This window comes from Bidens hawaiensis, unplaced genomic scaffold (assembly GCF_021521415.1).
Source record: "Bidens hawaiensis isolate Kalapana, Puna unplaced genomic scaffold, B.hawaiensis_p1.1 tig00039622_1, whole genome shotgun sequence".
Lineage (NCBI taxonomy): Eukaryota > Viridiplantae > Streptophyta > Magnoliopsida > Asterales > Asteraceae > Bidens > Bidens hawaiensis.
In genome coordinates this window covers 89,822-114,364 of record NW_027496980.1, presented here as the reverse complement: position 1 = coordinate 114,364, position 24,543 = coordinate 89,822, and the positions used below count along the sequence as shown (strand labels likewise).

The 24,543-nt window shown below is 32.8% G+C and overlaps 2 protein-coding genes across 3 annotated transcripts; one reads left to right on the top strand and one right to left on the bottom strand.

The window, feature by feature from the left end:
• The first annotated feature begins 11,822 nt into the window (after window positions 1-11,822).
• LOC143591402 (putative WRKY transcription factor 65) lies at window positions 11,823-14,820 on the top strand. 2 transcript variants are annotated; one of them, XM_077071616.1, is made up of 3 exons: window positions 11,823-12,300; window positions 12,392-12,538; window positions 13,187-14,820. In XM_077071616.1, exons 1-3 carry the CDS (start codon window positions 12,182-12,184, stop codon window positions 13,770-13,772), a joined length of 852 nt encoding a protein of 283 aa, XP_076927731.1. In that variant the 5' UTR covers window positions 11,823-12,181; the 3' UTR covers window positions 13,773-14,820. The 2 variants fall into 2 exon arrangements, with proteins under 2 accessions (XP_076927731.1, XP_076927730.1); XM_077071615.1 differs by having other exon boundaries at window positions 11,825-12,300; window positions 12,389-12,538; window positions 13,187-14,119.
• Window positions 14,597-16,851, bottom strand: LOC143591411 (protein LIFEGUARD 4-like). The gene is made up of 4 exons (XM_077071621.1): window positions 16,759-16,851; window positions 16,412-16,565; window positions 15,538-15,695; window positions 14,597-14,803 (listed from the first exon to the last, which is right to left on the bottom strand). The coding sequence occupies exons 1-4, from the start codon at window positions 16,849-16,851 to the stop codon at window positions 14,597-14,599; spliced, it is 612 nt and encodes a 203-aa protein (XP_076927736.1).
• Window positions 16,852-24,543: the final 7,692 nt, after the last annotated feature.

Here is a 24,543-nt window from a genome sequence, read left to right as displayed (position 1 = left end):
CGATTCGTTAGCTAGTTCGTTATGGGAGCTTAGCGAATCAGAGGGTGATTCTTTACCCAATTCGTTAAGGGCAAAGTAACGAACTAGGAGTTTAATATAAAGACAGAATGGTCCCTGGACTTAGAAAGGAATTATATAATTACATATTAGCCCTTGGACTTTGATAAATTATGAAATATGCCTTTAAAAGGTTAACGAGTAACGATTAACTAACCGGTAATGATTCAATGAAGTAAAACCGGCTTAGACGCGTAAGACTGATTAAGTAGCAATGAGAGTGGCTAGAGTAGTATTTGATATTCAATTATTAAACAGTTAGACGCGCACAGCTCGAGAAGGAGTAACCGTTTACAGAAGAAGTAACTGAGATCAGGTGAGTTTCTAGCCCCATTTCCTTGTTATGTTTTCGGGGCTGTGTGTATACTCAATGTGATCAGTTAATACACTTATCCTAAGTGATAAGTGTATGCCCTATGTGATATATGTGTACGGTATGAATGATTGCTTGTCGGTACGTGAACGATCTTCGGATACTGCATGTACCGTTAGGTTATAAATAAAGATATGGATATTTTATGAAATGCAGGGATGATTACTTGTCGATACGTGAACGATCTTCGGATATTGCATGTATTGCCCAGGATAGCTATGATTGTCTCCTTATATGGATATTAAGTGATAACTTATATACAGAGTTCCCTATACGGATAATATACAGAGTGTTCCTTTAATGGAAAGCATAGTGTTCCTTTAATGGAAAGCCCCGTGTTCCTTTGATGGGAAGCATAGTGTTCCTTTAATGGAAAGCATAGTGTTCCTTTAATGGAAAGCCCCGTGTTCCTTTGATGGAAAGCATAGTATTCCTTTAATGGAAAGCATAGTGTTCCTTCTATGGAAGTATATAGGATGTTTCTTCTATGAAGAATATACATATAGAGTGTCCTTCTATGGAGAATATAAATAGTAGGGAAATAGTAATAGTTCTTTTAATAGATATTATGTGACGTCCCCTTATGGATAATTATACAAGGTTAAGATATGTATGTATGTAATATATGTGTATGTATTGTATGTCGCCTGATTAACTAGAACTCACTCAGCGTAGCTGACTTTTAGTATGCACGCAGGTGAATATGATTAAAGAGCTAGCATTAGGTTGGCACATGGTATGGATCGAACGGCTTGCATTTGAGGATGGAAGAAATGATGTTTTAATGTGATGATTTATGTTATGGTTTTAAAGAAAAGATTAAATGTTTTGTAATAAACAATTACATTTTTATATTTCGCGAAAGTTTTAATAAACTCTGATTTGTAGAACTGTGTTTATAAGTAAATCCGACGCTAAAGTAGGGCTACCGGTAACGGGGCCTTACAAGTGAGCAGCTTAAAAGGTTTGTGGCACCAAGCTTTGCTTTTTATCTATATATATAATTATTTAGTTAGGTAGTAAGTGTTACTTAGTTAATGTGGTTAGTAGGCTATAATATTTTGTTAGTTACTTTGACATGTATTTAAATTGTTTGATATTTGTAGATATGAATTTATGAGTGCCTACCCTATGTTAAATATATAACGTCACACTTCGAGTATGGTTTTCTCAATACCTGAATCCGGTTCCATACCCGAACCCGGGTATTTAAAAAACCCGATTTTTGCACTTCTAGTCAGGACTAGTTTATAGCAAGATATAGACAAGACGGGTTAACTACCAATAAATTACACGTATGGTTAATGTATATCTGGTAACTTATCAGAACGAGTTGATTAATAATAAAATACTCGTATTGGGAATATAAACAAGGTAAACTAGTTACGACGAGTTAACTACAAATGAGCTACTCGTAAGCGTAATGTTTACCAGATAAACTTATCGAGACGAGTTAGTTAACAACAAAATACTCGTATAATGGATATAAAGTAGTCGTTGACCTGTATCTACTCGTAAAGACTAGTTGACGAAACAAACTAACCATTCCGGTTAGTGTTTTGTAAAACAAACCAGTTAGATGCATTTGGTAATCAAACTCATCGTCGTGGTTAGTTTGATAAAATACTCGCGACTCTTAAGGTTTTATAATCTGCTCGTCGCGACTAAAGAATATCTTATTTACTCGTGTGGCGTTGATTACGAGGGTTTAAACTTATTTAATCTTTACAAGTAGATTATTAGTGAAACAAGTCGTTTTGGTTAGTTTATAGACACGTGGCAAGTTTTAATTGGTTATACAAACTACTCGTGAATAATTATAAACTATTCGTCACGACTAGTTTATAATACCTATTTTGAGAATATGTTGAAAATGACACCTAAAACCTGAAAAACCTAATCATAAATACCTATTTTAGGAATTTTCCCTTTTTTTTATTATAATAAAGCACTAAAGGCTTAAAGCCAACATGAATGAGAACTTTGGGCTGCCACAATGTATTTGGGCCAGTTGGAGCAAGCCACATGTTATAGCCGGTCGGCCGGGTTGGTTATTATACATGCTAAATATCATATCTTTTCGGTATGACTCTATGCTATGGGCGCAGTGGAGGGACCTTTTTGGGCGCCGAGAGCGCTGACCACCGCCGAGGGGCGCGGTGTGTATGGGGGGGGGGGGGTCCGGACGATGGGCGAGGTGGAAGTGGTGGTGGGGTCATGTGTTTGTTTCCCTCTCATATACACACATACATATATATGTGTATATATAACGGGGCACCCAAGGGGCTTTAAACCACAGCGAGACGTTATAAAGGGCTTCGATGCCCCCAGTGCTCACGTGGCGCTGATGTGGCACGGTGGAGGGGCTTCGATGACCCCCAGTGCTCACGTGACGCTGATGTGGCACGGTGGAGGGGCTTTGATGCCCCCAGTGCTCACGTGTCACGTGGCGCTGATGTGGCACGGTGGAGGGGCTTCGATGCCCCCCAGTGCTCACGTGGCGCTGATGTGGCACGGTGGAGGGGCTTCGATGCCCCCAGTGCTCACGTGGCGCTGATGTGGCATGGTGGAGGGACTTCGATGCCCCCATCATATAGAACAACCTAATGGTTATACTCTTTAACGATCATTTATTCACAATAAATAACCGAAGTATTAATGATCACTTGGATAAACCCCTAACTTCCTCAAAGGTTAGAGGTAACTGCTTTCAATATTCGTGAAAAATGTGACTTGTGCTGCTATCCTTGGTTCTAAGGTCATTTTATATTGCATTTAAACATTGCCACGATGGAAAAGGATTTTCCGAGCCTTCAGTTTCCTTTCCCGTTGCTTCTTAAGCAGAACCTAATAAGTTGATATGAATTGCATCATGTTTGGGATTTGGTAAGTTCTATACTTCTATGGAGTTTAGCTTGATGTACCTAAGATACATTTTTCACTAGATTCGGGTCCTAATTGCTTGCTTTATCAAATACATACAATCTCTAAAGGAATGTTGTCTTAGGTTTGGATCGGAGAAAGAAGATTATAAGTGTTAGAGAAGATAGTGATTTGGTTGATCTTAATGTTTTGATGAAGAATATGTCAATCTTGGATAATAGTGATTATCATTGTTGATTACACTATAAAACATTAACTTATAAGACAGACATATCCACCAACAAACGCCCAAAAAGCCTGGATCAACCTTATTCCAAAGATTATATATCTTCAAGACCGTATCTGGAAACTTATCATTGGGTGGTTGCCCCTTGATAATTCGCCCGTAATTAACAACGAACCATTTTGTTGGCAAATGTTCGCTAGTGAAAGTCTCACAAACATTTATTAAATATTTGCGGATTTTAATGTAGTTCATGCTAAATTTTTGTCACCAATGATAACTGGTTTTCTAGTAGTGACTTCTAACTTTACATAAAAGGTTGAGGTCGAGGTTAAAACTCTTCTCAACCTCAATATTTTTATGTAACATTAGAGATTCCCAGGGTTAAGTTAAATATAAGTGCATATAAATTAACGTGAAGAGCATCAAAAAGAACATGTTATACACATTCTATTCGTTGGTAGCACTTTGGGATTAACACAATTTTAAATATACAATGCATACACGCACTGGCTCATTAATTGCACAAGAGTATTAAAATTAATTTCTAATATCCAATAAATTTCAACATGTAATTTTATACGTATTTATTTGAACTACGAATATGACACTTGTTTTTAAAACCTGTAAATGTGTTGCCCATGGAAATGAAACACAACAGAGAAGTTTAATTAGTTTATTACAATTGAACACTACACCAAAAGTTCCGATCAAGAAATTCGTCGCCCAGTTCCTTTACTAGGAAATAATCCACATTTTAGAGATCCCAACAAATCATATCCGTTTGATTTGAATGCTACACAACAGGCATTTGATTTTTTTTGGCAACCGCGTTTTCATTTTCGTAAATTTTGATGACAAGTTAATCCAGGAGTTAACAAACTCTCATTTGGGCCATTTGAAAAATGAGAAACAAACAAAAATGACATAAACTTCAAACGGGCATAACTTGGGCTCATACTGGAAATTCTTGATGAGTCCGAGTTCCTTAATTTTAAGCTATGGTTTCTCAATATGATATTTGAAGTCTTTGTTTATCAGTTTCGGCCTATCCATACACGGTTCAATAACTTTGTTTTGGAAAATACATCATAACTTCCTCTTTAACCAAATCTAGCTCCGTTGTTCAAATACCATTCACTACTAAACCATTGATTTAGGAATTTTTTATTCTTTTTCACGAATATGTTTTATAAGTTTTTTTTTAAAACATCTAATGTGGCATACTTCATTTTTAAATGTTTTTTTTATATTAGTTAGTTCAACTAAAAAAAGATCCAACTACAATAGAAAGCCAGGTAAGCGGGCAACAAGTTGCGCCGCTGCCCCATTTTAAATGGCAACCCCATTCCTACTAAAAACAGTTTTCCAGGAAGGGTTCTAGGAATAGAAAATGGTTTGTTACTAATTTCCAGCAGGGGAGAAGGTGTCATAGAATCATTTATTGGTGATACCATTTGAAATTGATCTCTAACAACTCATAAGGAGACATTTGTGCTTGTAATTATCTTAATTAATAATCATCAAAAAGTCAATTATGGAGGTTAAGTAATGAGATTAAAATAAGGACCTAACTCAGATATTTTAAAGGGGTACAACAAATAACAAAAACTATTCTAAAATAGCCCTTAATTACTAATGTAGGACTCCAAACAATTTGAACTTTTTACGAGGTTATTCGAGTTAGAGTATAACATGAGTTTGAAAGACAAGTATAATGCGACGAGTTAAAGTGTACAAGTAATGTCCCATTTGAGTAATTTCATGTGGTCTAACTTAGAGGAGAGGCCTCTAATTGTGTCAGAAAACATGATATATATGTGGTCTAATTTCTCTTTCTTTTCGTTAACAGTCGCTTTATATATTGTTAACCATGCTCATCACCGGTCGCCTTTCTGATTTCAATATTTCATATATATTCTTGACGTATGCCATATCTCTTATTCAAACACAATTAAAAATGAACTGATCAAAGCTAGGATATAAACTATTGACCGGCCAGCACCGTGACGTTTATTTCACATATATAAAATGGTTAAGCCAACTCATATTACGGCACTAAGATGTCACGGTGTATAAAGATTGATATTATTTAATTAAGTTCCGATATACATTGATTTTTATATCAATATATACACATTCCGGTCAGGTGTGATTTTCACCTTTATGTATATATAGTTTCCTTTATATATATATATATATATATATATATATAGGATGAGTATCATTACAGAACTCATAAATTATTTAAGAACTTGACCCTTGAAAACAAACGTTTTTAATAAATTTTTTTGTATGTTAGTGTTATTTTAGTGTAGTTTTATCATTTTTTTTATATCTATATTTTCGATTACAATTTTGAAAATTAGTTTTTGTACATATCTATGTTTTTTTACACATATGTAAATTTGTTAGTATATAAATTTTACACATATGTAAACTTGTGATTAATATATGTACTAAAATTTTTTTATATAAAATATGATAAAACGACTCTTAAATAATGTTAATATATAAAAAATTTTAGAAAATGTTTGGTTGTAAAGAGTTCCAATAAGTTCTTAACTTTTTTAGAGTTCTTATATTAACATTTATCTTGTAACCTTGACTAATAATATATTTGTATAAAATAAATTAGAATAGTAATAGTATTGCACACCTTCCCTATCTACCACTTTTGACTTTACACAACAAATAAAAAAAAGTTAAGGATAAAGCTAGCGTGCATAAACCAGTTCATGAGTCATGACGTTTTATGGACCGATATATCCAATATAATAATTGAACTAGAAATAATTGAGGTTCTAAGAACATGATTAACGTAAAACTAGTTAACCTCAAGTCGATGAAATGTGAAAAACGTACCTAAACAAATTTAATCAACAAACATGATTCAGTTTAGATATATATAGCCATATAGGCAGAGGTAGTGTCGATGACAGGCTAGCAGCGACACTTCGGAGTGTTGCAGTGAGTCTGTGTGACGGTGTCACTGTCAACACCAGACATGAACTTTTCACTTGTTCTCGATCTAACATCCATTATTAATGATATGTATGTAGCAGCATATATATATATATATATATATATATATATATATATATATCATATTATCATGCACTGACTTGTTTAAATGAAGACTGATATGAAATATGTACACCGATAGGACTAATTTGAAATCACTTGTTGAATGTGATTAGTACATTGCATGAATCTTTTGAGTATTCATAGGACGTTTTGCTTCAATATATTTTTTACTTTATCTACAAGATATGTGGTTCATTATTAAATTAATCTCTGACTAATTATGAACCGATAAAACTGTTTGAATAAAAGGAACTGACGATATAAAAATATTTAAGTTAAACCAAGGTGGTGTAAGAAATTAGTGACATCTAATTAAGAGGAGAAACATTCAATGATCAAATAAAATAACTTTAAAAGTGTCAATGTCAACATTATATTTCCCCTTCATTTCCGCGAGAAGCCATGTGAACTGGATCAAATGATTATTAATTCAAATGGACTAAAATCTTATTTTTATTGTTCTAAGATTCCACAAATTTTGATAAAGCTAATATAAGTAATTATCAAACAATTTAAATGACACAAAATCTATATGTCAAACCAAAGGATTTTTTGTTGTTAAATTATTGATGTTTTATCATTCTTGCTACTATTTCTATTCTCATCATATATATCATTCTTTGTGCGAGTTATTCGTTTTTAGAATTTTATTAGTATAGATTTCGAAAACTTCAAAGAAACAATAGTTGTAGTTTAGAACCTGGTTGGTTTGTAATATGCTCCGAGACTTATCCAGTATCATGTGGTACGTCTTGTTAAGGTGTATATTGAGCGGTTAAATGTTGAATAAAGCACTATGTGCTGTAGGCCTCGTGACACTAGTGATGTGATGGTACGAATCACACAAAAGTCAATGTGACTCAATACAGTTAACGTGTGAAGTTATTACATAAATAGTTGACTTCTAAAAACTCAATAAAGAAGTCAATGTCTTTATAACTAAAGAAGTAAATAGAACACTACTTGGAGCATGCCCTTTAATTTGCATTTTTGGTAGTTTTTTAAAAGAGAGTGGGTGAGGTGGAATAGAGAGAGTGGAGTTCCATCCTTGTGAACGATAGTGTGTGTGTGTGAGAGAGAGAGAGAAAGAGAAAGAGAGAGAGAGAGAGAGAGAGAGAGTAGAGATGATATATAATCTTGTTTGAAAAAAATGGATTAGAGGTGATGCGCTCCAGGTATATGGAAAGATTTTGGGCACAAAATCAACTTTAGGATGTTATGAACGAAAGAGCATGGAGAGCTATAATAAGGATTAAAAGGAAATTTGACGTAAAAATAGATCAAATAGATATCAATCCATGATATTTGTGTCCAAAATGTGTTTGGTTTAGTGTCAATCCATGATATTAAGTATACCATCTCCATATAATTCTTTGGACAAAAAGAAACATCTTTTTAGTAGTAATACTAATAACTAACAACACACATAAATATGGTTTTGACTTCCTTTTACGTAAATTTCTTCTATTATATCAAACTTATTCTTGCCATATCTTAGTCCCACCACATGTCTTAAATCATAACAAAAACTTTATTCAAAAAGGTTATATCTAAAGAAACATTCTATATTATTTAAAATTAAAAAGTTATATACTAAAAGTACTTAATAGCAATAACAGGACCAAATTATGTTATAAGATTTTAATTCAAAGTCTCTAAATAATTATCTTAACAAGTGACAAAATCAAAAGATGCATAATTGTATAGATGAGAGTGGGTACGTGACTACATGCTGGGAATCCTTAACGTGTGAACACACATAATTTCAACCGTCTATATAGATTCTGACGCTCCAAACATGATATTGACGTGATGTCAAACCCCCTTAAGTCAAGACGTTTATGAATATAATTTGAAAAATCAATAGTTGTAAATAATCTTAATGTACAAGGTTTATTAAATTACGTTGTTTGATGATAATTAACTACTAATAAAATAAGGGGTTTTATAATAGACATGTGAATATACAAATATAGCCACATTTATCCTTATCATTTGCTTTATCTTACCATTATGAATGTACTTAATTAATTTGATTATAGTCAGATGAAAACTTAGTTAACTTACAAACGCAAGGTTCCATGCACTATCTTGTAACCAGCAAGTTAAAATGAAATAGAAATAACGATAAATAAAAAATAGAAGGAAAATAAAAACTATGAAAGCCTCTCTCTCTCTCTCTCTATATATATATATATAAACTAAAGCAAAAGACAAACAAACAAAAGGAAAATGAAGAGAGAAAAGATATAACTGTATAATTGTATAAAATAAAAAGGAATGAAGAGAGAAAAGATATAACTGTATAATTGTATAAAATAAAAAGGAAAGTACTGAGAAAAGAGAAAGTTGAGCTTTATGGATGCATAAACATTATTGTTTTGGAACTTTGGTATTAATTAATATCTAGTCATTTAAAATAATATAGTCTTAGACCATGCGTACCGGAGGCTTTATGGAGGCATTATGGGGTCATAAAGCCTGGGAAAACCACCCCTAGGCTTTATGGAGGCGTTTTGGCTAAGGCTTTTTGGGTAGCGTTTTGTATAAAACGCTGGTAGAAGGCACACAAATTAAAAAAAAACAAATAAACTAAGTTATGAAAAGTTATGGAGTCTTTATGATTACACCATATTTTTATAAAAAATCATAACTCTGATTGGACGCCACGTGACGCATAATATCTGGGGGTGAGGCTTTAAGACTACTCATGATCTTACAAGTCTTAGGAAAAATAATATCTGGTCATTTAAAAAATTATAATTATTTTGTTACATAAATATAGTCTTAGCAAAAAATAATCGTTATAATTTTTATTTAGTGGAACGAAATTTTAACATTTGCTTAAATATTAATTGTTTTAGGTAGACATGCAGTGTTTAGTAAGCATAAATGAAAAGATTATAGAAAATGGGGCATTTGGTTAATCAATGGGATGAAATTAATGATTACACAACAAATCTCATTTAATCAAAGACATTATTTCATTTTCCCTTTTTTTTATTCTAGCTATATTTTACTCTCACCATACTTTCTCGACGCACCACCTGACCACTACCACTGTTGTCGTTGCCACCACCTAACCACCACCGCCACCATATTGAGTTGTGTAAATTCACAAAATTATCTTTAAACCCACCCCCGCCACCGTATTAAATGATTTATCTAGTACGTAATCACAAAACAGTGTTCTTATTTCTTTTCCTTTTTTCTTTTGATAAAAAATTATTCGAAAAAAAAAACTAGTTAAAAAATATATCAATTATAATGTGATATTCCTTCAGAAAAACCATCTTATAATAATATATAATACCGGTTATATTCTATACTTCAACCGGACTATAGCAACAGAAGAGCAAGTATATTTACACTTTACTACTTTTTTTGTATACACAGGTGAATATCATAGATACAAATGGACCACTTCAAAAGTTAGGTAAGTTTCCATTTTCTGAAAACACACATAACACATTAATGCATATTTTAAACATATATCAACATGACATGAGACATGACATGTGGATATGAATATTCCAACAACAGGATTTTATCATGAAGAATGGTAAGAAAATGCCCAACTTATATACTATGATTACTATCTGCTCATAATTAAGTGTCACATAGTAAGTAATTTATGGGGATAATTTTTGGAAGTTGGGAATCTTCCTTATTCTCTTCTAGTCATCCTTAAGGATGTTGTAGTAGATCAACCTTTGTCCGTTTTACAAATTATAAAGGTTTAAGAAATTCACGGATGTTATAGCTAGCACGCACACGGATGTCACTTTCTAGTCTAACTAATGAGATGCGACACTCTTAAATATATTGTCAGATTTATTTTTAATGTGAGGAATTATGGATGTTGGGTGCAAGCTTAAATTCGATTGATCTGACTTTCAACCCAACTTCCGTCTTGCAATTTTTGTTCTTGTTCTTCCTCACTATTTCTATAAAATTTGATTTGAAAAAATAAAAATAAAACTATTAAAAGTTGCTCAACAAAAATGGAAGGAAAATTAACAACATGGACCATTTTCCTAATTCATTTTAAATGTTAGTGTAAAAGTTTTGTGATGTTTTTTCTATTAAAAAACCAGTTTTACCAAATAAGGTCAGGTCACGTGAAAGCAAATTTGTTTGTGAAAAATATTTAAATAATAAATAAATGTAAGGCAAAGGTTTAACCCACGAGGGAAGAAATGTTAAGGGAAGTGCCAAAATCATGCTCAAAGGGTATCTTTCTTGGAGGCCCATGTAAGACATTGCATATGAATTTCAAGAAAGATATTGTTTTTTTAAATGATTAAATTTATAATGATATATAATATGCATTAAATTATGTGACAACTATGATACTTGTATAAAGCATTTAATTTATTTTTCTGTTCATCCAAGTTCTTACATTGTACCATTTTATCAATTCCTTACGTTTGGACTTTTGGCATATGAATTGGATGTTCATGCACTTCTTTATGTGATCGTTTTGGTATAATGTTGTTTATAATAAAGAACCAAATTCATTTTTTTAAAACAAAAGTTTCCACCTAAAATCATTTTGTTTATATAATTACAAGATTAATTAACCTTGCAGTTGCAAGGATTTGAACCCACTGTATTAATTTTAAAAAGCAATTTCTATAACACTAGAGCTCAAGGTGATTAGTAAACCAAATTTGATTTTTTTATTCGTTTTTTTGTTTACATACAAAATTAGCTCCTGAAACCTTACAACAAAGTTCTCTCACAATTTGTGTATTACATAGATCCTCCAAATCCCCTCAAACCTGGTATTATTTGTGTGCATATAGTAATTGCTTATGAAGACAATATGTATCAATGTTCTGATCATTTGGTTGTAAAACGATGAAATTTTTAAAAGAGGGAGAGACTTGTCTAATTATAAGAGCATCTCCAACCATATATTTAGTTTGTCATTTAGTCTATGTGTCAAATGAGTTGGATGAGAGATGGGAGAGAAATAGATGAGAGAGAGTGTATGATGTTTAGAAAAGTAGATGAGTTTGGATAAGTTTGTGAGTGTGAAGTTAATGAAAAGGTAGAGAGAGAAAAGTGAAAAGTAGGGAGAGAAGAGATAAATGGTGTTTAAAAAAGTGGATGAGTTTAGCATTGTGGATGCTCTAATCATCCCCTACGTTTTATAATATTAAAAACCAATCTTTAATATATTGTACATTCCTAGCTACTTTATCAATATTGCAATTGTAGGTGATGTTCAATTAGCATGTATTATTGGGACAAACTAATAATAATGCGGCATCCCTCTTTTTGAGATTTGGCTTTACTTTCACATTTGGCTGCTTAGACTATTCAATTGCATGCCCATCTGTCAACACTTCGGACCCCATATATTTCATTTGGATCATCCTTATTCTTTCACCACCTTCCCTCTCTCTCTCTCTCTCTCTCTCTCTCTCTCTCTGTCACACACACACACACACAAAAGTTCTATCATTTCAGCTAGTCATATTAAGTTATTAACTGTATATACATATACAATCTTCAAGGAAACACTTATTGGTAGTTATACTTATTAGATCATGGAAATTGGATGGCATCAGTTCACCATCAATCAAGAAGACAACCAAAACTCATCCGAAAACAGCGATGAATCTCCGCCATCACCTAAGGCTGCTTCAACTTCATCTCCTAAAAGAAGGTGAGTTAAGCTTCTAGCATAAACACACACACATGAAACTTGGTAATATTATTAAACACCACTTAAGTTAATTGTTGGAATTTGACAGTAGACGAGGGGCGCAGAAGAGGGTTGTGCACGTGCCGATCAAAGAAGTTGAAAGTTCACGGCTTAAGGGCGAGACGAATGCTCCTCCGTTGGATTCTTGGGCTTGGAGAAAGTACGGCCAGAAACCGATCAAAGGGTCTCCTTACCCTAGGTATATTTTATGTTCTCAATTTTGTATGGATCAAAATCACAAGTTTATATATGTATAATCAATCATGTTATATTTTTCTCTAAAAGGTCGAGTTAACATAATCTAAATATGTGTTAATCTAGGCTAGGATTAGTTATTAAACATATAAAACATGTAAGTAATATGGAATTTTAATATCTGGAAACATTATAGTATACTGTTAATTGTATCATATTTCTGATACATGTGACAGTTCTAGGTTTTATCATCTTAAACTAAGTTTATATGTTTTTTTCTTGAGTTTTTGTTGTATTTTCTCAACGATAAGAAGCCTCTTTTGGTTTATTCATTCGTTTATGAATTCTTTATATTTTCTATTTTCCTAAATTACCATGATTTTTATACCAATACTTATTCAGAAATTCTGCAATTATAATACTAAAACTTTTCTTTATCACCATAAATTAAATGTATTATCCTATTTGAATCTTCTTTCTTACTTTTTTGTTAACTTATTCCCAAACAAATACAACAAAATTTGTTAAAATGTGTAAGTTTCCCAAAAAACAATCATTAGTATCCTTATATGTGTGTACATGTGATATGTGCAAAGTGGTTGTCTTTAAACCAATTAAAATACTAACAAACCTCAATTATTTGTTTTGACAGGGGCTATTATAGATGTAGTAGTTCCAAAGGATGTCCAGCAAGAAAACAAGTAGAAAGAAGTCGGACGGACCCCACTATGGTGATGGTGACGTACTCTTGTGACCACAATCACCCTTGGCCGTCTTCTAGAAACAATACGAGCCACCATCATCTCAACCCTCCACCATCATCACCAACTGTCAATACTGATAACCAATTAGAAGAACTCGAGCCTGAGCCTGAGCCTGAGCCTGAGCCTGAGCCCGAGCCCGAGCTTGGGACTGAGCCTGAGCCTAAGTCTGAACAAAAGTTCACAAGTCTCGAGTTGGGATCATGTGGGCCATTTGTGTCAACTAGTGACCAATACGGGTGGTTCTCCGATTTTGACTCCACGTCATCAACCATGCTTGAAAGTCCCTTGATGACTAGGGACATAGTTGAAGATAGTGACATGACTAATATCTTCTCAACTAGAGAAGATGAGGAGTCTTTTTTCGCCGACTTAGGTGAGTTGCCTGAATGTGCTACGGTGTTCAGACAAAGAGAGATACAAAGAGCGGAGGAGCATCATCGGAACTTGGCTCCATGGTGCGGTACCACAGGGTGATGATCATAATGCAAAATTAAAAAGTAACTAAAGAGAAAAATGTCACCTAACCAAGTCTGTCTTTTATGTGGGCAGGTATTTGTATTTGCATAGGCTAAAGATACCAAGAGAAAAATTTTAAAAATCGTTATAAAGTTAAATTCACTTTTTTTTGTTTGTTAGATATGCCAAGATTCAAGTTCATAAATAAATAAAAAAAATGGCTAAAATGTTTTATTGGAGAGAAATATGTCTTGAAGTGGGTGTAGTTAATCATTTTTTAGGCCTTGGCACTTTAATTGAAGTTGAAGATAGATTAACAAATCATAATTTATATATATTATTTTATTACCACGTGATTTGGGATGGTGCATTATTAATCTTTCATTAGCTGTAGTAATATTCTCATCTTTAAAACTAACTATAATTTATGTTGTAAAATATATATTATTTGGGTATCTTATGCTTAAGGCTAATAAGTAATAAGCACTTAATAATTTAAACTAGTTATGTTAGATAAAATTGACTCCAAGCTTTGAGATTGTCACTCTTTTGTTGTTTTCTTCTCTCTCACAGATTAATTATATAATTAGTTACACAATTAAAGATGTGACCAATTAATAACTTTTTTGTTGATTTACTGTCCATAAATTGCTTGTCATCAAATCAAACATATATTACATATTTACATTTCCTATGGAGTTCTATGTACTTTGTATGATATATACAGAAACCCTGTTGGAATGTACATAAAATCAACATATATGTCTTCTTCACAATGTTCATAAAATCTGCAGTACCCTCAACCATAATAGTTTAGGTTCAAAAATGCGTCGAGAGCGTCTCTAATCATCGATGAATCCCAAAATTTGAAGTATTGCCAAAAACAGCTGTATCATGTCCATATAAAGCATGGCTGCTGCAAGAACATATTCATCATAGCTGCAGCGTTTTATCAAGTTATCGGTATCATATATGATGAAGCCGCAGTATACAAGTGCCACGAAAAATGAGATTAACATCCTCACCAAGCTTCCCATGGGGAAAAAGATCTGTTGCAAAATGAAGGGTTAAATTATGAAATTAAATTTTTTAGCTTATCGGTCCGTTTATTTAATAAGCTTATTAGTTAATTAGTATTCGTAGTAGAGCAGCATTAGGTTAATTATGTCTAGTATAAATAGTGGGTTATTTATTCAGTTTTATTTGTCGTGACGAGTTTCGTTAATAAATAAAAGAGTAAGTGTCATCATCATCATCATCGTACTCAGTATATCCCACCAATAGCAAAACTATGGTAGGGTCTGAGGAGGGTAAGATGAATAGAGAGGTTTATACCGGTGAGACCCCGGCTCGATATATAGTAGTTTTACATCAAACCTTGGACATAAGGCACATAACACTCAACCATCCGGACACTGACCGATTGATGCATGTATCCTTGTCTCGGCTATCAATGTCACCACATGATTCCTGATTAACCTTTCGTCACTTTTAATGTTATTTTCCCGAGATTAGTAAAATAACGTTAAAATTAATGCAATTTCACTTTTGCCCACTTGGGAGTTCACACATAAATACTTTATATGCGCGCATTGCAAGCAGAGCGTTAAAAGAGTCTAAGTATGTTTACTTCAATATGAGTGTCTCTCATATGTATATTTTCAGGTTAATCCAATTGTTTATATATTCCAACAAAACTAATTGTTATCTTATGAAAAAAATTTGATAGTCATGAATCAATAAGGAACAAAAGAAAAGTCTAGGAAATTAATATTAAAGATACCTGAATGATGCTGAAAAGTAATATCAGAATAAGTGCACAAAACAAAAATGGCCAAAGGAAGTTGAAATCATATCCTCTTTTAGCTGCCCAGAAAGTGAAGAGGGTGAGACTGACTGACACTACCAAGGTCAGTATACTGGCCTCCAGTATGATCTTCCCTGTGAATAATAAAATAAATAAATAACTTTAACAAGTTAATCAATATGTATGGCTTTAGATCATGATTTTCTTTTAACATTAACAGACGATGTGTGTCGCACCACAGTGGCGAAGTTTGGACTTAGGCACCGGGGGGCCGAGCTCAAAATGTATACAAAATTTCACAAACGAGGAGGGGCCGGGCTCAAATTTTCTGCCGAAAACGGGTAAATTTACACTACTGCGAAAAAAAACCGGGGGGGGGGGTGGGGGGCGGGGCCACCCCGGGCCTCAATGAAAGTTCGCCACTGTCGCACCATATACTTGATCCGTAATTATAAAAGGTAAAGGTGTATTATTAGTAACTAGCAGGACATAGCCCGTGTAATACACGGGTGGTTCTTAAAAAAATACAACAAAAAAGTTAAATTTAATAATATACATAATAACATACCTTATAAATTTATAAGATATAAATAATAATAAATTTTATAATTCATAAATATCTAAAACCTCATTTAATAGAACATTTAAAGTTATATTTATAACTTTATTAGTAATTCTATAAATGATAATAGTATTAGTTGATATCATAATTGGCTATTCTAGTTGAATGTCATGTGAAATAATAGTTATGTTTTAACAGTATAGGTAGATTATCCCGATTAATATGACTATTTAATTGTGGGCATTAGGCCACCTCGGGACATTTCCCTAAGAGAAAAGCATTTCTTACCTTTGGAGAACACGCAAGCAACCCCCACGATAAGAGAAAACGCGAAAGTAAACAATCCCAACATGATCATATTCAAAGGGTGCCGATGCAGAAACATGCCCATCAAAATTGAAACTGAAAATTTCATAAAAAAATTCAAAATCTGAATGGAGTTCTTAAAAAAATAAAACAAAAAAAACAGATGAGTATAAAAGGGAGTTCTTACTTATGATCGCAAAAACAAGAATGATGATGTACGTAATTAGACCCGCTTGAGTATGGAAAAACTGGTTAATTCGCGGGGTTGCAACTACTATAAAGGCTATGACAACCGTTAACAATAATTGTAATGTCATGATCGAATAAACTTTTCGAATGAACCCCCATCGGAGTTGAGGATCTTCCATTTGTGACGGGTATTGCTTTGCCGCTTCGATATCATTATCATTATGTTTCCCCATTATTCTGTTTCCTGAATTTAAGTGTATATACAAACTATATGATGATAAAACACTTCTAACTGATCAATATGAAAATATTATCTATCAATCAACTACTGTGATTGATAAATATATTTTCATATTCTAGGAATACAGAAAAAGAGGTATAGGTCTTGTTTTTACAATACTAAGATGATGTATTTGATGTGGTCAGTTTAAATATAGGAAGTGTTTTAGAACACTCAACTTATGACGCTAAATTCGTTCCTAACCGTAACTCGTTAATCGCATAATGTACGTTGAAATACTTCCATATATTAATTTAATGGTTCGAGCTTTTTTTTCTATCGAATAAACAGTCAATAGAAACACTCCTAGGAAAGAAATACATGGAGAAAATATGGTTTCTATTTATAGAAGTTGTTAACTTGTTATAGACTTATAGGAGATGGGCTTAAAGCATCAACTGGGCCGCTCACTTGACTAGGCTGATAAGCCTATCGGACTTGGACCAGGCGTGTTGGGCCAGTGGGTTGATGTGGATAACTATTGGGCCTGATTACCGCTATTAACATTTTTCGCCATTCAATATTTTTCAAAACATTTTAGGGATTATGTAAAATGTAGAAATGTGATATAAAAAATGATTTTAAATCATGTTCTACGTAAATAAATGAAAACATTTACGTTGTGTTCCCGAGTTCATTTATGAAAAATAAAAATAAAGGCAAGAAAAATAAAGTTTTTTTTTCTTATCTTTTCTTTTGGTATCTCCTCTTTCTCTTCAACTTATTTTCCTTCTAAATCTTTTTAATTTGTAAAGATACAAACTCTTTTATTTTACTCATCATTTTCTCTTCTCTTCTCTCCTTCTCTTTCATTTAATGAAACTAGGGAACACCTCTTTTTAATTTTCCTTTCTTTTCCTTTCTTAAATGAAATCCGAAACACGACATATTTTTTCCATCCCTCTTTTTTCTTCCCTTTCCTTAGTTAAGTGAAACTCGGGAACACAATGTTAATCTTGTTAACATTTCTTTATCAAAATATATATACTCGGATACACGTCTCCGTGTCTGAAGTTGACTTAGAATATTAATTGTATAGGGAGGTTGTTCTTGTAAATCTAGTTGGTACACCAAATGAATCTCAAATAGACTTCTTTATTACATATTTGCTACAAATATATAACGACTTAAAGGACAACAATTTAAATCAGTGACTTCAAATTTTTTGTCTTATTTCACATGTCAATTTAAATCAGTGACTTCAAATTTTTTGTCTTATTTCACATGTCACGTCTTTGTCTTACATTAACCGTGGGTAACTAAAGGATAAAATCCTATTTTTCAAAAATTTTGGGACCCCTTGTAAATTTCTCTATGAACAAAATTTTCATTTTAGTTTTTGAATTTCATGCAATGTGTCGCTAAAATTTTCGATGAAAATTAATTTTCTCCTTTCATATTTCTTTGGTTTGTTGGTAAAGTTTCATGCAACAACTTATCGATAGATTTTTCAGTCTGTCATAAACTCATAACTATTCTTCTAGTATTGGACATATACGAAATACTCTAGCGTACTAAAATTTTGACCTTCAGTTGTAACTTACGTAGACATTGGTGCTAGCAATAATTATACGACGTGGAAGATGATAGAACATATACACATTCTCTTTTCTCTTGTTCTTAACTTTTTCTACAATTTCAAGTCACTATCTCATATCAAAAGATAGAATATAATTATATGAACATCAATATGCAATTAATTTGCTTAATAGAAGTAAAAAATGACATTTTCTTTATTAACTATTACAGTAACAAGAGTTTGTCAACGTTAACACACACAATAGAATGAATAGATTAGCGCAGAAACACAAGTGAGTTCGGCGCACGCGATTTAATTTGTCCAAGCCATGTTACTAGGTAAGCATGGGACAATTTGTTAACACAATGTTTTGGGTCATTGAGCACACATTTAGTATCATAACTATTTCAACTACAAGAGTATATATATTATATAACAAGAAATAATAGAAATATACACTCAATTTTTAGTATTGACGCCCTAGCCAATGGTTAGTCCCTTACCCAATTGAGTCCTAATGTTCCCTTATTTTTTTAGACATTTAGGTTTTGTGTTATACACTTTATATGCAGAGAGGGCATGTGGGGTCTGAGATGGGCCAGTGGGATCGCGGGAACACCATGCTACTCCCTCACCACTCACTTTTGTGTGGTGAGTGTGGTCGCCAGTCGCTTATCAATCACTTTCTTTTCTTACAATGTTGTGTTGCACATACACACAATGTTGTAGCCATAAATTTTTCCTATGGGTTTGAAAAATTTTGAGAGACAGACGACCGATTGTTTGTTACTTAGATTTGGGTTTTCTATGAGTTCGATGTTGAAATTTTTACGGATTCGATGTCCAAATACACTAATATATAACACTAAAACAAAATTTTGTACGGGTTTAACCAAACCCATTTTCCTAAAGCTGCCTAAGCCCGTGCATACGCATTGCAAGGGAGAGTTGTAGATTTTATCTAATTATATTAAAAAGTTATAAAAAAAAGGGAGTGTTGAGCATATATATTAAAAAAAGAACAAAGATAGAGAGAACTAGATACGAACAATGAAATAAAATCTATTTTATTAGTTACCTCCGCATTAAAAAAAAAGAACAGAAGGAATATTTACTCTTCTAAGAAACGGGTTGGAATTATTTTTTCACATGGATGAATTAAAACATGCACATGTAAACATGTGAAATAAAAGAATACTTACATGATAAAATATTTCAATTAATCAATTAAATAATGCAACATTCACAATGGTATCATACAACCGGCCATATCTACTTTCCCTTATAAAACAAAAATATTTATAACATTAAACTAATAATCCACGAAACACCTATATATTTTTTTTATAAACATTTATAAAACAACAAAGGAGAATAATGCAAAGTCCAACCCAGACATCAACGTTTTGGTGAGCAAAAAAAAGCCTGCAAATTAAAAATAAATTTATTTATATAAAATAAATAATGCAATATTTTCAATTAATTTCCCATCAATTGGAAAGCATTAAACAGAATTAATGTTACAAATCATCAAAAAAACATCAATGCACTAGAAATCATACATTGAGACAATATGTGTATCTTCTTCTTTGTGTATCCACAGATTGTAACTTATGTAGAAGTTCATCTTGTGTCAATATCTTCCCGGGAGAGCTCAAAAACACGGTCCGAGGAACGGGTGGGGACCAGAGGCCGCTTTGGGAGTAATCAAACCCGAATTCGGACATGTCAGCGAATTTGACAAGAAGCCTTTCGGATACGGATTTTGGCACCAATTGAACTTTGAAAGAAGATGACGCCGCGGAGTCCGAAAGTGGTGGAGATGGGGTATCGGACATGTTGTTGATGGGGAATGAAGGAGACATGATGTGTAAGGGTAAGGATAAAGAAGTGTATGGTTGTATGTAATCATATATAGGATATGAGACTTGGGTAGCATAATTGGAAGCTTTTATATAGTGGTGCATGTGTTTTTGTGTGTGAGATGTCGTTATTTACACATAGTGTAACATTATGTTATAAAGATATTTAGGTTTCTTTATTTAACTAATTTAAAAAAGGTTAGTCTATATATGTTATTCTTGTTGACAAGTTTTCAACAAAATTTCTAAAATTTATTTAATATAATTTATTAATAAAGTCAAGAATAAATAGACCGGATATTCTAAATGTTATAAGTTACTATGAAAATTAATGAAAAACTTGTGTCCAAATTATATTTTAAATGTTATAATTACGTACCTATATTACATTTTAGAAAAATGATCATTTAACCATATAAGTTCCTAGACTAACTTCTAAGCAAAATAATATCTAAAATGGTCTTTTTTAAAATGGAAAGATCCATCATAATAGATCTAACATCCGACAGATCTATCTGACACCCTTCTGTTTTTGGAAAACCGTTTCTTAACGCGTATACGCTTAAACTGTCAGGCCCGACCGTTTTAAAAAAAACCAACCGTTTAGATTTGGCGACGACCATTTAAAAAACCGACCGTTTAGATTTGGCGGCGACCATTTACGAAATAGATGTGAAGGCCGCCAGAATAGATATGTTGGTCGACGAGAAAGATATGAAGGCCCGACGGAATAAATTTGTTGGTCGACCGTTTATTAAACCGTCGGACTGACTGTTTAATAAAAGGTCGACGTCAAAACTAAATGGTCGGCTTTTAAAAAAACGGTCGGCCCGACCCTTTTAAATGTATACGTGTCAAGATATGGTTGGTTCAAAAACGGAAGGGTGTCAGATAGATCGGTCGAATATCAGTTCTATTATGGTGGATCATTCCATTTAAAAAAAATGTCATTTTTGGTATTATTTTGCTTGAAGGGCTAGTCTAGAAACTTGTATGGTCAAATGGGCAATTTTGATCATTTTCCATACATACAATTGGGGGAAGGCTCATGTACATTTTAATTTTAACGTGAGAACGTAAGAAATAATACTAATTTATAAAAAAATAAGAATGTAAGAAACAATACCAACTACAATACCAATTTAGATAAATAATGATTTATAATAACAAAGAAAAAAAACCTAAAAATTACAACAAAAGAATAAAAATCAAGAACAAAACAATAACAACATATACCCGCAAATAATAATAACAACAAAAGAAAAAAATCTATAATAACAACAAAATATAATCAGCAAATATTTATAATATCTAATAATCGAAAATTAGCAGATACGAACAAAAAATAACATAAAACACTTATAAAAATAAACCTAACGATAACAACAAATTGGTTCTCACTATTTTCATGTTAAAGAATAAAATGTATTTGATCATGTTTATATACTATTGTTTAATCATTTATTTATAAAACAAATCAAGCTAGAAAACATTTTATCATTCCATTATTTGTTTACAGAACTACAGTGATGGTTTTGACTTATCTAACCAACTATAATTGAATTTGACACCAACCGGATAAACGTAGTATACTATTATTGTATAAACAACTTATTTTACGCAAAAAAACAATACGAGGGTGAGAGAAACATGTCTCCATATGGGTCTGTCTTTAAAGATTTGAGCCTTTTCCTTCGACATTATCATATTTTTTGCATGTCCCATGTCCAATAATATAATTTTCTAGATCTTCGTATGTGTTCACCATGATGAATCCAGCCGATTTATTTGAATGATTATCGCTAATAAAAAATAAACAGTTTCGTTATTAATTATTATTAATTAGACTACTTATTAATAATTAATAATGATCATATGCATGTGTCTTGCTTTGTTAAATTCATTTATCATTTGTTGAGCAACGTAAATTATTTATCATTTGTCCGTGACTTTCATCACCCTCTGTATAAAAGTCTAAGCTTCGGCATTGTTGTTCCATGTAGCCACTTCTTCGTCCGTAGTATTATTGCTCGGCATTGTTTCTCAAAAATACGGGACCGTCCTTGTTAAATGATCCCTCCCATCACTAGATATGTTCACCTGGGCGACAACACTTAGTTAAAAGTTAACAATAATGTATTATTAGACGGAGTGTATTGGGCTAACGTCTCAATCAAACCTAGCTTTTTATGAGGTTAAACACTATCACACCAAATGTGGGTTTTTTTATTTTTTTTATTTTGTGGGGTAGGGGGTGGGGGGGGGGGAGTGCACCAAAGGGGCTAGAGCTTCATGCTCTGGGGCATTAGGGCTTGGTTGTGGGACTAGGTTTTTCTTAACCAATCAAATTATTTTTCACACGTTTTATTAAAAATTTAAATAATAATTATAATGTTAGTTAAAACCATTACGCATCTTGATAGAAAAGTCAATTAGAGCCATCATGCCTTTGTGGCAGTTAGGCAGTGGCATGGCGGAGCGTTTTCTATGTTTTAATTAAACCTATACACATATCTTATTTACTTATAATTTGAATTTTCAATATATCTTTTTTACGAGGTACATCTACATACAATTTACTGAATTTATATATACAATTTTTTACTGATTAAAAATGTAAATAGATTTATATATTCAAATTTTTACTTTTCATCATACTGAATATTATTTATATTTTAATACGTATGTATTTACATTATGTTAAAAAAAGGTATATGCAGTGTTTTAAAATGATAATCTAACTATCAAATATTAGTGCCAAAAGTAGGATCCAGTTTAATAAGTATATAAATGTAGTTGAAAGACAAAGGCAGTGTTACTTTTTGTCGTTAGAAATGAAGAGTATTAAAAAATTTGATAACAGTAAATATAGAAAGGTGTGAATATGGGAGGTTGGGCCTGGATTGAATAACTGCATGATGGGTCCAAAGTCTGGCCCAAGTGTCCTGTGTGTTGCGCAAATACAGCCCACGACTAAGTTCCATGACCATAAGTCCATAACCCATAAGTGTTAGGCTTCTAAGTTACCTCTTACAGAAGGTCACCCAAGCCGACGATCGCTAACAACGATAGTAACCAAGTCCATCACAAATTCTAGGGGAATCCATAGTCCAAAAAACGACTGTGTTAAACCCCTGCAGGCTCACATACGACATACTTGTCAAGAACGAGGCTCGAACCAGGGACCTCCCTAGAGAAAGTCACCAAGATACCACTAGAGTGCTACTCCTTTTGGTCCATCTTCCATATTATCCATTTTATTTTTTATAGGCCAACTTTCTATTTTGATCAATGACTTTATAAACTTTTTTCTCAAGCTCGGCTTACCAATATTCCAACAAATGTTTACGCCTTTATGGGAAAGTTCCTTGTCTTTCTACTTAATTTTGTTCCAGTCTTGACTTTGACCATGCTATCTAAAACAAACCTTTTGTCAAATGTGAAATGTCTTATAATTTACGTATACTAAACTTATTTTCGGGAAAAACTGTTACCTGCTTACACAACATTGCAGGTCAATTAGACCACAACATTATGCAACACGAACAATAAACGCTCATATACCTATGTCAAAATTTTGTATATATCATATTTGCTTTCAATTTTTGGTGTTATTGCCATTTATATGGACGCTGAAATACGTCGAATTAGAAGGCAAACTCGGGCCTCGAACTGTGTTGCTAGCCCCTTTTAAGTTGGAAAACCAAATCTTTTACAAACCAAATTGATTGATCTTGGAATCATAACATTACTATACATAACCTGTTGAACTCGGCTAAGTAGCTCCACACCATCAGGCACAAGGAACCCAAAAGTATCAAATACAAAAATGAAGAAACACGTGTTGGTAGTGGTATCTAATATGATCGCCTTCTTATAGAGACTTTCAAATTATTATCACACGTAGAGTAATTAAAACGAATATAAGATGAATTTTTAACTGGCCTCTTTTCACTTGGTTCATGCCGCTACCTATAAATAAAACTAGTCGTACATATTAATTTGTTGTACACTAAACGATCGTTTTCATTTAAATATGATCCCATAGAAAGATTTTCGTGACAAGAACGTGAGATGTTGTGTCACATGACCGGCCATCATGTGAAGAAGTAAACGGTGGCTAGCAAAAACGTGAACTTGGTCAAGCCGCCTAAGGTCATGAAAAAGTTTGGTAGGTCAAATTCACACCTTTGACTTTTCGTCCATATTAATAAGAAGTTGCCAAGAAAGATAGAACAAATGAACCGGCCAATGTCTCATTGGA

Excerpts from the sequence above, each read along its gene's own strand:
- LOC143591402 (XM_077071615.1), top strand. The coding sequence starts at position 12,182 with ATGGAAATTGGATGGCATCAGTTCACCATCAATCAAGAAGACAACCAA. Across the intron at positions 12,301-12,388 it reads ACTTCATCTCCTAAAAGAAG|TAGACGAGGGGCGCAGAAGA; the intron begins GTGAGTTAAGCT and ends GGAATTTGACAG. Across the intron at positions 12,539-13,186 it reads AAAGGGTCTCCTTACCCTAG|GGGCTATTATAGATGTAGTA; the intron begins GTATATTTTATG and ends TTGTTTTGACAG.
- LOC143591411 (XM_077071621.1), bottom strand. The coding sequence starts at position 16,851 with ATGGGGAAACATAATGATAATGATATCGAAGCGGCAAAGCAATACCCG. Across the intron at positions 16,566-16,758 it reads GATGGGGGTTCATTCGAAAA|AACTCCATTCAGATTTTGAA; the intron begins GTTTATTCGATC and ends TATTTTTTTAAG. Across the intron at positions 15,696-16,411 it reads TGCTTGCGTGTTCTCCAAAG|GGAAGATCATACTGGAGGCC; the intron begins GTAAGAAATGCT and ends TATTATTCACAG.